A 16,009-nucleotide genomic window follows, 5' to 3' on the forward strand; every position below is an offset into this window, starting at 1 on the left:
GAATTCTTTAACGACGGAGGAAATTGTGGAGAAAAACAAAATTAAAGAAAAAAACCCAAAAATATAATCGTGAGAAAACTGCACTGTGAAGAGAGTATTGAGTCAGCGGGTCTGACCGTCAGCGCGGAAAGAAAGAAACTGAAAAGGGGCGGTTCTTGCCTGATGGTTTATAGTGTGGACTAGAGTGGGAATCTGCACGCATGCGTAATATGATAGCTTTTTAAGCTTAATGCTTTGGTATTGGTCCGGGTCAGTGATGTCACGGGAGAGTCACTTCATCTGGGTGGCTGCAAGATACTCTGTCCAGGGAGAAGGGCAGGACAGTTCAGGGAGGAAGTCCTGGCACAGGCCGCAGGCAGCTGATGAGTACTGCTGCCCAGGTAAAGACTGCAGCAGAGATGATTTTTCTGTACTGGGGGGGGGGGGGGGGGGGGGGGGAGAGCAGGAGATGGGGGGCAGTGTGGAAGACACACCCCCTGTAAAGAACTTCCTGCCTACACAACTGGGTAATGGAGATAGAGACAAAGATTATATCTGAAGTCAAGAAAGCATAGGACAAGCACATGGGATTTCTTAGAGAGAGGAAGACACAGTAGATGGTATAGATAGGCACACTAGATAGACCATATAGCCTTTATCTGTTGTCATTTTGTATGTTTCTATGTATTTTATATCACATTCATATCAGATGCTATGAGTGCAGGTACTGTGTATCTCAGTGGGGGAGAGGAAGACATTTTAAGGTTGAACTTAGTGAGTAAAATATTGTTAAGTTAACAATAAGGTTAGATTATTGGTTTATTAGTTTGATCATGTATTGATAATAAATGTAATTATACTATAGCCATAAAAATAAATAAGCCTTGTGGGGCATACTGGATGGACTGTGCAGGTCTAGCTGCCATCACTTACTATGTTACTAACCCCTTGCCAGCCATTAAGCACAGGGATGGTCATGGATCTATTATGCTTTGGGGTCGTGTGGCAGCCAGTGGCACAGAAATATTGGCAAGGGGGAAGGAAAAATGGATTCAACTAAATATCAACATATTTCTAGAAGCTATTGTCCCCTAGGCAGTGAAGAAAATTAAGCTGAAAAGAAGTTGGGAGATTTCAGCAAGACATAATTCAAAACATACCTGAAAATCAACCATGAATTGCTTACTGGAAAGAAAGATGAAGGTTTTGGAACTGCCTTCACCACCTGTAGACTTTATTGAAACTTGGGGAGATCTAAAATGTGAAGTGCAGGTGATTAATGGGTCCATCGTGAGGCCTTCTAGGTGGTTTCACTTAGAGGATGACCAAAATAGTTTTGTTTTTTTTGTTGTTGTTTTGGCTGAAACTGAACCTGTGACCAAATTTCATTGCACAGTTTCAGCCGAACCCATAACCAAAACCAGCTGCTCCCCTCCCCCCAAACAGGACCAACTCCCCTCACAGCCCCCCACCACCACCTGTAGACCCCCCTCCCCAGGGCCCACCTTAAAAGCATTCATGATCCAGTGGTGCAGTTAGGGCAGAAGCGATTCCCACTTTCTCATACTCATGCCGGCTGCAATCTCAAAATGGCTACTGCAACCTCTGGCTTGAAATCGCAGCAGGTCAAAGTAGCATGATCAAGAGGACTCTTCCAAAGATACCAGGGAGACTCAGGAGCCACGAGCAAGCAGAAAAAACCTCCACATAGAAAGTCCAATCAACAAGGCACAGAGGATAGACAATGGACACTCCACAACAGGAACTAGTGCTTAATAGATACTTTATTCAATGCTTGTACAGAAGGACTCGTCATAGCACCATGTTCCAGATAAAGTGCCTACCTCAGGAGTTTGTATATATAATAAACCCAAATACAGAAGTGCAATTTCTTTGACGGTTTAGGACTGACATTTTTAGAGCCCGAGCAACACATAGCTTTGGTGTTTTCATGACTGACAGTCTTTATAGAGGCTTCATCCACCTTTAGCATTTCCTTGAAATACCATTTGCTGTAGTTGGGCTTCATTATACATACAGACTCCTGAGGTAGGCACTTTAGCCAAAATACGATGCCGTGTCAACATTTTTTACACCATCTTTTATATGGCATAAAGTGTACAAGGCAATCTCCATCACCCTGGTATCTTTGGGAGAGTCCTGTTGATCACGCTACTTCTCCTTCCGACCTGTTTCGTTTGTAGTGGATCTTGTTCCTCCACTTTGGTGGTTGAAATTGCAGCAGCCATTTTGACAACGAAGCCATCGGGGGCAGGAGCAAGTGGGAATCGCTTGTGCCCCCAACTACATGACTGAACTACCAACACTTGTAAGGTAGGCTCTGGGGGAGGGCTACAGGTGGTGGTGGGATCCGGAAGGGAGCGGGGCCTGCACTAATTTCAGGGACACCGCACAGTTTTAGTTTCAGCCAAAAACACACTTGCATTTTCGTCCAAAACCAGAAGAAGACCAAATTCAGGTTTCTGATTGAATTTTAGTTTCGGTATAAGTACCAAACCCTATCAGCCTTTGTTTCACTGGTTCATGTTAGCAGATGACTGTTAGCTTTCATCAAGTATGGAAAAAAAATGGAAAAGTGCATGTGAAATTATAGGAATTTCTTTCCTTTTTTTTTTTTTTTTCTTTACACTCGGTACATTGTTTTCACAGTCAGAACTTTAGATTCCTGGGGCTGTGCCTCTTCTTACCCCCACAACAAAATACAGCATCTTCCTTTACAGTCCATATGCTTGTGTGTACAAAGAGTGTGTACAGGGTCGTGAGAATTAAAGTCCTGTATGTATTTTATATCTTCCCAACTTCCCTATCCCCAAGAAAAACAGCATCAGCCCTTGGAGTCCACGTGCTCGGGTGCATAAAGAGGTGATGCAGGGATATGCAGATTAAAGTCTTGTATGTGGTCTGAATTTTATGGCTCCTGTATCCTTTGATTTTAATGGATTCCATCCATGTCTGAATCACTGTTTTATCGACATCCCACTCCGTCTCTTTGAGTCTTTCCTCACAATGGGCTTGAAGCTGACAATCTCGTTGTAAATTAATCCTGGAAACAAAAGTGCAGATTTTATAAAAACGGCTACATGATTGTCAATTCACCAAACAGTGGAAACTGGAGGCACATATTAATGAAAAAGTTTATTTAAAAAAGAGAAGTTATCCAGGTAGGAATGGTTCCTATCCAGAGAACACCAACTCACCAGATTTTCAGGCACACTTACTCAGAAAGTGCTACTGACAATCCGGACAAACTGCCATGACATTATCCTGTTAGTCACACCACACACAGGCAGTGGCGTAGCCACGGGTGGGCCGGGGCCCACCCATTTAGTGCTCAGGCCCACCCAACAGTAGCACACATTTAGCAGTAGCTGATGGGGATCTCAAGCTCGGCCAGCTGAAGACTTCCCCCTGATGGTAACAAAAATGCTACTGTCCACGATGCTGGCACCTGTACACACTCCGTTTTCAGCGCATGCCTGCTGCATACTGCCAAGCATTTTCCCGCCAGCTGAAATATTTTTTTGGATGGTGGTTGGGAGGGGGAAGAACATTTGGTGCCCACCTACTTCTTGCCTAGGCCCACCCAAAATTTGTTGTCTGGCTACGCCCCTGCACATAGCAAAGGTGCCTCAAACAAAGTTAAGACGATGTTCCAAAAAAAAAAACAACAACAAAATTTATTCAAAAACATCCAAGACTCAACACAAGTTGTGTTTCGGCATTTCCGGCCTGCTTCAGGAGTCTTTCAATGGATGTTTGTGTGAAAAAAAACAACTTGTAGTTCTCTGAATGAGATGGAAATTGTTAATATACCGTCCATTACTAACTGTGTACGCCACCGGACAACTAAAAAAACTCGGGTATCGCTGGCAGCGGAATGCCAATGCAGAGTTGCTGGAAAATTTACAGATTTTAGTGCCAGGGCAGTCCAGGGGGGTGGACTCTGGAGTTATTCAGGTACCATCAATATTTAGCAGTGGTACCCAGATAGCGACCCTATTAGCTTAGAACAGGAAACAAACTGTCCTAATTTTGCCAAGTAGCTATCTGGTTACTGCCTTGGAATATTGGAGGTACCCAGGTAGCTCCCAGCAGCTGCCCCAGATAGGTGCTGGAACTGAATATTTGGGTCTAATTTAGCTGGCATGTTCAAAAAACAAAATGCTGCCCTCTACTGGCTGAATTATGCCCAGTAGCAGCCAAACCTTTTTTTGAGTTCTTTTAGATTATATCTTTTTTGGGGTTTTATGATCCCACAGTATGATCTATTTCTCCAATCACATTATTCATTTTACATATGCCATTTATGTACTTCTCTTTTCTATCTATCCTTAGTGCTACAGCATGATCTTTTAGCTCAGGATCTCAGGCATGGATGTTTTTGTACCTTTCATGTATATTACCTTTACTTCATTTGAGAAGTTTATGGTATATTCTCTGTTCCTCCTTTTACTTGTAGACTTGCTGTGGCAAGTGTGCTCCCAGTTTGTGTATATTAACAGCACTACTTTTTAGACCAATCACGTTTATTTCGCACCGGTATGTTTTCCATGTGTCTTACATCCATTATTTATGATTTACATATTTATTATGGTTCTGTTCTCCTGTTATGTTATGTCACTATTTTAGAGGTTTTATACATTGTTCTGTCTGTATCAAATGTACATACTATATGGAATATCATTATTTTATTTGTGTATTACTATTACATATCTTCAATATACATGTATTTTATTTGGTTTCTTCCCATTTTGACATTATTATACATAATTCTTTTTCTGTTTTCATATATTTGTTTTTATTATTCATGTATGTACCATTGTTAAGTTTTTTGGTTGCTTTTTTTTTTTTTTTTTAGAATGTGTTAGTTTTGATTCATCACTAATTTATGTTTATTTGTTCTGTACTGAGACTTCTGATGAAGACCTAGCAGCCGAAACACGATTCATGTTGAGTCTTAGTTACTAAAGAACCTATAACCACACCTATTGTTTTGGGATTTTCTTTTCATCACCTTTGCTATTATTGGTACTGTTTGTTTGGTGCAAAGGTTTGTTCTTCTTTTTGTTCCTGTTTGAATAATGCCCCCAACATATTTATTTTTTTTCTTAAGAACAATGTAAAGAAAGATTTTCAGGTCAAAAAAGCACACCTTCTACAAGGGTCATGGATTTGATATACTGCCTTACTGTGGTACAACCAAAGTGGTTTGCATATATATTACTAGCCGTTGAGCCCGTAAAAATGGGCTAGTATAGGACGGGAGGGGGGGGGGTTTGAAAGGCCCCTTCTCGCCGCTGCAAGGCCCCCCTCCCCTGCCGCCGCTGGGTGGGGGGAGTGGTGGCGGCGACCTTGGGGGGGGGAGCGGTAGCGACAGCGGTTTCGTCCCTCCCCTTGCGCAGTACAGACCCTCTCTGTCCCGCCCCGTCATCACATATTGACGCGGGGGCGGGACAGAGAGGGTCTTTACTGCACATTTGCGAGTGAGTTCGGTCACTCGCTGTTTATATGTTTGATATGCAGGTAGTTTCTCTGTCCCTAGTGGGCTCCCAATCTAAGTTTTGTAACCTGTGGCAATGGAGGGTTGGGTGAGTTGCCCTGGGTCATAAGGAGCCACAGTGAGAATTGAACCCAGTTCTAATAGTACAGGTAAATGTAAAATACAATATGGAATCACAGAAGAGCAAAAATTCTAATCAATAATAACTACTCTCCAAACTGGATTCAATTAATTATAACTACTCTCCAAATTGTACAAATAATCAGGTGGAACTTCAATTTAGACAGCAAGTAGAGAACCGCTCTCACCGACCCTTTTTAACCTAATGATGACACCCCTAGCCAAATCACTATCCGATCAAGGCCTTAATCCTTACATCTACACAGATGATGTCACGATCTACATCCCACTCAAACACGAGCTAACAGAAATCACAACTAAAATTAAACACAGCCTCCAAATAATGAATTCATGGGCGGATGCATTCCAACTAAAACTCAACACAGAAAAAACACAATGTCTCATCCTTTCTTCACAATATAATACTAACACACCTACAACTATAAACACCCCAGAATACAGCCTTCCTGTTTCAGACAGCCTGAAAATTCTCGGAGTTACAATCGACCGAAATCTCACACTAGACACTCATGCGAAAAACACAACAAAGAAAATGTTCCACTCAATGTGGAAACTCAAAAGAGTGAAACCTTTCTTCCCAAGGGAAGTATTCCGCAGCTTAGTACAATCAATGGTGCTAAGCCACTTAGACTATTGCAATTCCATCTTCGCCAGATGCAAAGAACAAATCATTAAAAAAAACTCCAAACGGCCCAAAACACAGCAGTCAGACTCATATTCGGAAAATCAAAATACGAAAGCGCCAAACCCCTAAGAGAAAAACTACACTGGCTCCCACTAAAGGAGCATATTGCATTCAAAGTCTGCACCTTGGTTCACAAAATTGTTCATGGCCCGACCTACATGTCAGACCTCATAGATTTGCCAACCAGGAACACAAAAAGGTCAGCACGCACATTTTTGAACCTCCATTACCCTAGTTGCAAAGGACTTAAGTATAAATCAATTTATGCATCCAGTTTCTCATACACAGGCGTGCAACTATGGAATGCACTGCCTAATGTTATAAAAACAACGCACGACCTAACAATCTTCCGAAAACTACTGAAAACCAACCTGTTCAAAAAGACATACCACAATGACTCATCTTAAATACCGGACAACGAAATATCAACAAAACTAAACAAAACCGAACTCCCTACACTGGACTACCTCACAATTTGGATACGTGTAACATACTATGCACCAGCAAAACAGCAAAAGTAGAGGCTGACAAATGCGCAAACCAATAGGGAAATAATATCAAAAACCAGTTTATTCAGAATATTCATATCAATATCAAGGACCCGACACGGTCCGTGTTTCAGCGCCAAAGCGCCTGCCTCAGGGGTCACAATCAACTTTCTCTGAGAAGAAGCTGATAGGCTTGAATAATTACTACTACTACTACTACTACTTCTTAACATTTCTAGAGCGCTACTAGGGTTACGCAGCGCTGTACAAAATAAACAAAGAAGGACGGTCCCTGCTCAAATGAGCTTACAATCTAGAGAACGAAATGTCAAGTTGGGGCAGTCTAGATTTCCTGGGTAGAGGTGTAGAGGTTAGGTGCCGAAGGCGACATTGAAGAGGTGGGCTTTAAGCAGAGTTAATCCTCAGAGAGAACAAAAGAACAGCCAACCGATCAGCAAACACCATGTGACAAGAAAAAAGCACCACATACTATGCACCACCACCTGTTGTCCATACCGTAAATGAACTTTCTGTATTTGACTATCTAACCACCCTTTACTTTATTCTAGCATTTATGAACTCTAATGTAATACCACCTTGTAATTTATGCTATCAACAATGAATAATAACGCTATACTGTATAATGTACATGCTATCCCAATCTGTATTTCTCAGATCCGGAAGTGGCGACTGTTACTCCGGCATTATGTAAGCCACATTGAGCCTGCAAATAGGTGGGAAAATGTGGGATACAAATGCAACAAATAAATACATAAATAAACATTAAAGAGCTATAGCTTGCTGTCTAAACTGAAGTTCCACCTGGTTATTTGTACAGTTTGGAGAGTAGTTATAAATAATAGACCTTAATTCCCCAGGTTTTCAGCCCCCTACACTAACCATTAGGCTACTCCTCCACTTATGCAATGCCTACATCTCCTTCCAGTTCCTCTCTGGTCATGGCAGCTGCTTGATTTGCCTAAAGACAGATATTTTGCTTGAATCTTAAAGCATTCACTATTCTATAAAGGCAAGATAGAGAACAGTGCTTACCAAACTTCTTTGGGCCATGGCTCAATGGTCACGGTCATAGCAACACTGACAACCCACCCCACCATGATACGTCAGAAGGACATGCCTATGAAGCATCCACCCAGGTCGTGAGCCCAAACATGGTATGTATGACCTCATTTGTGGTTACATTCCACAGTTTGGGAAGCCATGATAAGAGTACCGGCAGACAAGGAATGCCAGGCCCATAGGAGTCCAGGAGTAGCCTAGTGGTTAGTACAGTGGCCTGAGAACCAGGGGAACCGAATTTGATTCTCACTGCAGTTCCTGCTCTTTGTGACTCTGGGCAAGTCACTTAACCCTCTATTGTGCCAAGTACAAATTAAGTACCTGAATATAATATGTAAACCTCTATGATTGTAACCACAGAAAGGCCCTCTCCTCCCCTTTCCCATCTGGTCTGCCCATGTTCCCTAACTATTGTAGTAATATAAATGCTATTTTATTATGAAAATCTTTTTATTGGTTATAAACAGAAAATGGAACAACAATATCAAATACAAACCCATCCCCCCCCCCAGATAATTTCTGAATGTCAGATAACAGTAACCAGTACAAAGACAAACAAATCAATGGTTTGCGGCCTGTGGTTCTTATGACCCCAAACCTAACACTTAGTAACAGGAGTATAAATTCTATTTTATGTGTGGATTTACCCAGGGCTGGTGTTAGGAAGGGAGGGGTGCAAACAGGGCAAGTGCTCTGGGCCCCCATGCTATAGGAGGCCTGAAACCCTGACACTGAAGGAGATACAGTTGACTGGTGGACTTTGGGGCCCCTTTCCACATTTCTGCCCTGGCCTCATGTTTTACACCATCCCTGGATTTATCCTAAACTTCTCCAAAACTAAGGGTCTTTGCCTCCTTCCATCACCACAGGGAGAAATTCTACCACTCTTTGTATGAAGAAACAATTCCTTATATTATCTCCTTCCTGCCACATACCATGATGTGTTACATCTCCTCTACTGCCTACTGCTCTGTTAATGTTACTTGACCCCATCCTGGTTCTTGGAGTGCTTGCTCTTTTGATTTAGAAAAGCAAGGAAGAGTCAGATAAGACCACGGGTACTAAAGAAGGGTACCAAATGTGTGTGTATGTGTGTGTGTGTGTGTGGGGAGGGGGGTCAAGGAACAAAACACTGGGTTCATAAGGGGGGAAAAATCCTTACTTTTCCACTCGTCCACTGAAAGCTTCTCATTGTCCATGGTATCATCATAGGGCGGTGCTTCAGTCAAATCTTCTGGGTCTCGCAGCTGGTCGAAGTATGGGTGCTCCAGGGCCTCTGCTGCTGTTAGGCGCTTTTCCACATCAAGTTCCAACATCTTCTCTAGCAGATCTACAGCTGCAAGTCAAGTGGAAGAAAGCCATCATTGTTACATCCTCATATAGGATATTCTCTATCAGTTTACAAAGATGTTCCTTCGACTTAGATTAAGACATCCTTTGTCTGCTACTAAAATATTAACCTTAAAAGTTCCCTTTCTGTAGAAACTCCACAACAATATGCTCCTCATTGGCCAACACAAAGTTACTGAATTTCCAAGAAGAAAAGTCCATAAATCATTATTAAGATAGACTCAGGAAAATCCACCGCTTACACCTCGGATAAGCAACATAAAATCTGTTTGGGATCTTGCCAGGTACTTGTGACCTGGCTTGGGCACGGTTGGAAACAGGATACTGGGTTTGATGGCTCTTTGGTCTGTCTCAGCATGGCGATGCTTATGTAATTACAAGTAAAAAAGCCTGTTTCGCTAAAAACTGAAACGGGCGCTAGTAAGGCTATCGTCTGTCCCCTGCCCTGCCCTCCATGTCCAGCTATTCTTCCCTCCCTTCCCATCCATGTCCAGCGATTCTCCTCTGCCCTGTCCTCCCCTCCATGTCCAGCGATTGTCCTGTGCCCTGCCCTCCCATCCGTGTCCTGTGATTCTCCCCTCGCCTCTCATCCCATCCATGCCCATCGATTCGCCTCTGCCCTGCCCTCCCATCCATGTCCAGCGATTCTCCTCTGCCCTGCCCTCCCCTCCATGTCCAGCGATTCTCTCTTCCCCTCCATGGCCAGTGACTCTGTCCTTCCTGCCGTCCTGCCTTTACGTCGTTCATTTTATCTGAGGTAGCAGTGGCAGCAGGCCGAGCTCGCGTCGCCTCCAGCCTTCCCTCTCAGTGTCCCGCCCTCCTCTGACATCATTTCATCTTTACACGAGGGCGGGACACTGAGAGGGAAGGGAACGCTGGAGGCGAGCTGACGTCAGCATGCTGTTACGAATTCAGCTATCCAGGGAAGCAGAGTTACCAATTATTATATAGATGTAAGACTATGGGGAAAATTCCAAGTATTATTCTAGTCTGTTTTAGAATATGATCAAAATGACAGAGAAGACAAGTCATATATGTACTACATACCCAAAGGACTGGCATTGGGGAACAGTTGTGAGAAATCTTTCCGGGGAATCTGAGGCAGGGACTGGATGTATTTCTTTGCCTTCAGACAGAAATAAACATAAGAGTTCAGATCACCACAAGTTACAAAAATTAACCATACCTGCTACTTTTTAGAAGATTAATAACTCCAGGATAAGAATGTCCTGTATGTTCAGAAGAATCCCAAAGTGGCTGGTTTCTCTTATCCCTAATGAATTACCACATCCACAATTATTAATACCCAAATTGAGGTGGAATTGGAGGGGGGGGGGGGGTTAATCTGCTCCCCCTACCAATATGCTCTCCCCCCCCCCCCCCCCACCACACACACAGTTTTTGTTGTTGTTGAAGAGAACCTCAATACACCTGGCTCGACCTCCAGCCTCCAAATGTGGACCAGCCTCTACCCACACTTTTGGAGGCTTAGGCAGCTCTTGGTTCCTACTCTAAAATTCATTACCCTCTGACTAAGTTTGCCTTTTCCTTTCTTTCATAAACACCAGTGGTTTTCTGTTTTATTCCACATTATCTGAGTAGCATAAGACTTTTAAATGGTTGTCACTAGACAAAGAGAAAAAATTTCTGCCCAATGGGAAGATGCATTCTCCAAGGGCAAGCAGGCTTCCATCTTCTCACAAGTGAGTGACGCCGATCTGTGTCGCCCGGTCCAGCATTTTGCCAAAACTAAAAGAGCTTTGAGGAGCACTCCATTGCACATGCGCAAGTTCCTTCCCACCCATCGCGCAAATGCGGTCTCCTCAGTTCTCTTTTCTCCCACGAGAAGATGGTGCTGTTTTTGTCTTCTCCTCACACATCCACTCTGAGAGCTTTATTTTTTTGTGTCTTCCGGCTGTTTTTTTTTTTGTTGATTTATTTTTGGCTGTTCGTGTAGAAATCGTTTTTCTACCCTTCCTTTATTTTCTTAGTATGTTTTTCCCAATTTTAAGTTTTCTTAATTTTTCGTCATCACCTGGCCGGTTTTAGGCCCTGATTTCGGCTGGGTTCTTTCTTTTGGGTTTTCTCCATGCCTTGCTCCTTTTTTCAGGCACCATTGAGTTGTTTGATTTAGTCAGTGAAGTTTTCTCATCCGTGTCCATGAAGATTCCCAGTAGCTTCAAGCACTGTATCCGGTGCAATCAGACTATCTAAGGGAAGGATACCCATTCTTGGTGTCTGCAGTGTCTTGGGCCCAACCATAGCCCTGCTCATTGTATTCTCTGTCTTCTTATGAAAAAGAGGACCCTACTTTCCTGAGAGGCTCAACGAGAGAAGATTTTTGGAGCTAAGTCCAGTTCCTCAATGTCGGCATCAGCATCGAGGTCAGAGGTGTTGACATCGTCATCGAGCATCACACCGGTATCGGGAGCGTCGGTAAGCATGGCTGCTTCAAGACTCTTAAGTTGCTGGGAGCAGTGAGGCATCGAGTGGGTCTCTACCTGTCTTGAGGCCTCCTGCTATGCAGAGCCCCTGGAACCGGCCATCGTAGGACCTGACCCCAAGGCGATGTGAGGATTCGACATCATCCTCGTCGGCACCAAGCAGCCTTTGTGACACGCTTCAGGCGAAGGCCAAGAATCGTTATTGCTCACCCTCGACACATGGTGCTGGGAGCTCCAGGGCGTTGAAGGATTCAGCACCCAAGAAGGGTCGGTGCCAGGAGGTTCACTCTACCTCCATACAGGATGTGCCGATGCACCTGTCTCCAAGCAGCCGAGATCATGCTCCCATGTGGCCTCCAGTGGTTCTGCAACCTGCGCCTCAACCAGCACCCAGCTTTTCCCGGTGTCAGCCCTCGAGCGCATCTGGACCTTGCTTCCAGAGCTGCTGGATGGCCTCATGCAATGGTATGCATCGGTATCAGGGGTACTTGCGTCTGCCATAACTCCCATTGCAGCCCCGTCTAGACCTCAGCCTGTGGTGTGGCCGCCAGCGCCACTTGTGGCCCTGGTGTTGAGTGCCACCCAAGCCGGCACTCCCTCGATGTTGGTGGAGGAAGCTTCGCCAGAGTCAAGATGGGAGCCGACTTCTCGATGTTGCTCTCGAGGGCACATTTCCTCGGCATTGAGGCAGGTTCAGTCTCGGCAATCTCATAGGGAGATACTGTCTGACACCGAGGAAGAGCGATCACAGGAATCAGAGGAGGATCCCAGATACTTCTCAGATGAGTCTTATGGGATCCCCTCTGAACCCCCCCACCACCACCACCTGAAAGGAGACAGTCTCTGCCGGAGAGCCTTTTATTTCCATCTTTTGTTAAGGAAATGGCTGAGGCTATTCCATTTCCTTTGGAAATGGAGGATGAGCCCAGGGCCAAGATGCTCAAGGTCCTGGACTACATATCTCCTCCTAAGGAGGCTGTGACTGCCTCTCTCCACAAAGTACTCAATTAAGTCCTTGTCAGGAACTGGGGAGTCCCCTCTGTCGGTCCCTGTCGTGCCCAAGAAGATTGACACCCAGTATCGGATCCACAGGGAACTTGGTTTTATTAGGCCTCAGTTACCTCAAAATTCCATGGTGGTGGAGTCCACTTTCAAAAAAGCTAGGAATATTCGTCGCCTCCAGGCAGAGAAGCTAGAACCCTGGATTCTTTTGGGAGGAAGATGTACCAGGCTTCAATATTCATCTCCCACATACAGTCCTACCAGATTTTCACGAGCATCTACTTGCGAAACTCAGCGAGACAGCTGTCGGACTTGGTGGATACGCTCCCTCTGGAACACGCTGAGTCTTTTCATCAGTTGGTGAAGCAGCAGAAGGCGTGCTGAAAGTTCTTGGCCAAGGGCAGTTATGACACTTTTGATTTGGCATCCAGGATCTCTGCTCAAAGTATACCATTCCAGTGTTTTAATACCCCTTTGATTCAATCTTTGTCCACTTTTTCCCTTACATAAGCATGTTTATAAACAGCATATTATATTTATTGTTTTAGCTTCTCTAACCTTTCATATGCTTGTGATTTTTATTTGAATATGATTATGTCATGGCAACTAGATTATACTGTATGAATTAAGTTATCAATTGATTTTCTGTCTAAATAGTATATATGATTTTTTTTTTATGTATGAATCATCTACGTATGTTTTATTACAATTTCCTAGTCATACATTCCGTTAATTTATATTGATATTTATGTTTGTTATTATTATTTTTACCTTTGTTTTTATTGTAGACTCCTGAGGCAGGCACGTTTTGTGCCACAACATGTCGAGTTTTGAGTATTGATTTTGTGTTATCTTGCATTGTTTTATATATATATCACAGCAATACATTTTTAATCTAATTGATCCTGTGGTTTTTGTCCAGCCTTCCTCCGTTCCCCACTTTTTTGTGAACCATTATTGTCCTTGTGGGACTCTTGTGTTCGGTTACCTTTTGGCTTATGTACCATAAGTAAGCTGATTTCTTAAATATGAAAAGTCCATGTTTTCGCTGTTCCACCAAGTTGACACTAGAGGTGTGCATGCAGACATCATCTGATCCCTATCCCTCCCCATCCCCAGTCAGTTCTTTTCCATCCCCAGCATAAATTAATATTTTGTCACCAATACTGTGGATTCCCATGGATTTTCCATGGTCCCTATCCCTGTGCAATATACAAACCTTTGTGGGCAGTGGTGGCTCTGGTTCCCCAAAACCCTTTTTCTTTCTACCACAACTGACGTACTAGGGTAACAATCTGCCCTGAGACCTATTGAACTGGCAAATGTAAACATTTGGGCCCTCACTTGTTCTTTAATCCTGCCCTGCATGAGGGTCCAGTAAAGGATGGTTCAATGGACTAAATTTAAAATTAAATTATGATAATTAAAGTATGGTAAAAGTAATACCATAGAGATTCAAACTTTCCATCTCTGCTACCTATCTGCTCATCTTCTCCATTTGACTTCTCTTACCGCCTTGTCCTCAAGTTTCTGCACAAATTCTGCTCCAGGAACTCCAGTCACTTTCAGGATCTGTGTCAACTGGTCTAAGTCTGTCAGGTTGGGTTAAGGTTAGTGAATCCTATGCTTCTTAGACAGTAACAGAGTAAATGCCAGAGTAATTTGTTCATGTTGGGTAGATATACACAGAAATTCCAATATGGAACCCGACACTCACTCCTCACTTCCTTCCTGTCCAGATCTCTGAGCTGTACCATTGCCTTTTAGGCTGTAACTGCCACAGGGTGCAGGTTACCACAATGTTGGAGGAGTGGCCTAGTGGTTAGAGTGGTGGACTTTGGTCCTGGGGGACTGGGTTCGATTCCCACTGCAGGCACAGGCAGCTCCTTGTGACTCTGGGCAAGTCACTTAACCCTCCATTGCCCCAGGTACAAATAAGTACCTGTATATAATATGTAAGCCGCATTGAGCCTGCTATGAGTGGGAAAGCGCGGGGTACAAATGTAAGAAAAATAAATAAATAGATCCTGAAGAATCATATCATTCATGATTAGGGTTTAATATGACTGTGGGTTCCCCTTCCCCCATTCACTTCCCCCTCTTCTTCTTTCTGGTACAGTACTACCCCCTACCATGGTTGTCTTCTAACATCCAAAAGACTGACAACATCTTGTGACCAATGTTAGATAAAGGTTATAAAGAGTAAAGGACTGTGGATTTCATATATTGCCTTTCTGTGGTACAACCACTACACATGCGCTACACTCTCCTCTTCCCCTCTGAATGACTCCATTCCCTCCCCAGACCTCCTGAATTCACATCTTCCCTCATTGCTTGCCTACCTAATTTTGTACATAAAGAAATATCCTATGTTTCTGTAATTAATCAAATTTATCTTAGATTAATTATACATAGTAGGAGTCAGAGTTGGGATCAGAAAGTAGAAAAACAGAGGAGTTGGAGTCAAACGTTTGATGCACCAACTCCACAGCCCTGCAGGTAACATCAGCCAGTTGAACTCATGTACCTGTCCATTTGCTATACATGGCCTTGCCCTAATCCAGTTGGGACTGTTGCCACGCAGGTGCTATTAGGTATCCCCGATCAGCATCTGTACACGGTGTGCATGCCATCTCCAACATTATAGCATATGAAGCAAGCTATTAGGTCATATGCCAGGTTGCTGTAGTATTGTTACTCAAAACTCACAAGGGCACAAAATCCTGGGTGTCCGGGTACAATTTCTAGGTACTATGGTGACCCAGCACCCGGGATTTGGTCAAGCCCTGTACTATAGGACAGCAAAGCTAGTCATGTCAAGAAAAGGATACAGTCCTTCCCTTTAAAAAGGGGTTTCCCAGTTAGCATCTCTCCCATAATGCAGCCAGCAGACCAGATATCCACTGTACAGACAGAAAAGAAGGAAATATTAAAGATTTATTCTTCCTACACTTCCTTCAATAGGAACAGACATCAAAAAGATATAGTTTGGCTGAAACATTTCCACTGCAGGGCAGGCAAGGATTGGAAGGGAGACAGAAACCAATCTTCATGTTGACTGCTTGTTGCACGGCTACACATAAATGAATTGCTGGGACTCACCAGTCTGGTTATAGTGCATCCAACTGAGAATCACCTCAGGAGCTCGGTACCATCGTGTTACCACATAGCCTGTCATCTCCGAGTCAGCATGCCTGGCTAGGCCAAAGTCCAAAATCTGCAGCAGAGCAAAGACAATGTAATGCTAGTGGCCTAAGGTGGACCAGGTTCTCTCTACTGCCATGAAATGGCAGGAACAAAGGAAAATGTTTCTCAGATT

The 16,009-nt window shown here is 43.7% G+C and overlaps 1 protein-coding gene across 2 annotated transcripts in view; it reads right to left on the bottom strand.

The window, feature by feature from the left end:
* Positions 1–1,468: 1,468 nt before the first annotated feature.
* The window catches only part of MAPK13 (mitogen-activated protein kinase 13), a 32,446-nt gene continuing 17,905 nt past the window's right edge, over positions 1,469–16,009 (bottom strand). For both annotated transcript variants that reach the window (XM_030220623.1, XM_030220624.1), the window contains 6 exons: positions 15,793–15,907; positions 15,522–15,593; positions 14,203–14,282; positions 10,292–10,370; positions 9,057–9,230; positions 1,469–3,043 (listed from right to left, as the gene is read on the bottom strand). In XM_030220623.1, the coding sequence (XP_030076483.1) occupies positions 2,958–3,043; positions 9,057–9,230; positions 10,292–10,370; positions 14,203–14,282; positions 15,522–15,593; positions 15,793–15,907 (606 nt within the window). In that variant the 3' untranslated portion in view covers positions 1,469–2,957. The remainder of the gene's footprint in view (positions 3,044–9,056; positions 9,231–10,291; positions 10,371–14,202; positions 14,283–15,521; positions 15,594–15,792; positions 15,908–16,009) is intronic.

This window comes from Microcaecilia unicolor, chromosome 12 (genome assembly GCF_901765095.1).
Source record: "Microcaecilia unicolor chromosome 12, aMicUni1.1, whole genome shotgun sequence".
Classification (NCBI taxonomy): domain Eukaryota; kingdom Metazoa; phylum Chordata; class Amphibia; order Gymnophiona; family Siphonopidae; genus Microcaecilia; species Microcaecilia unicolor.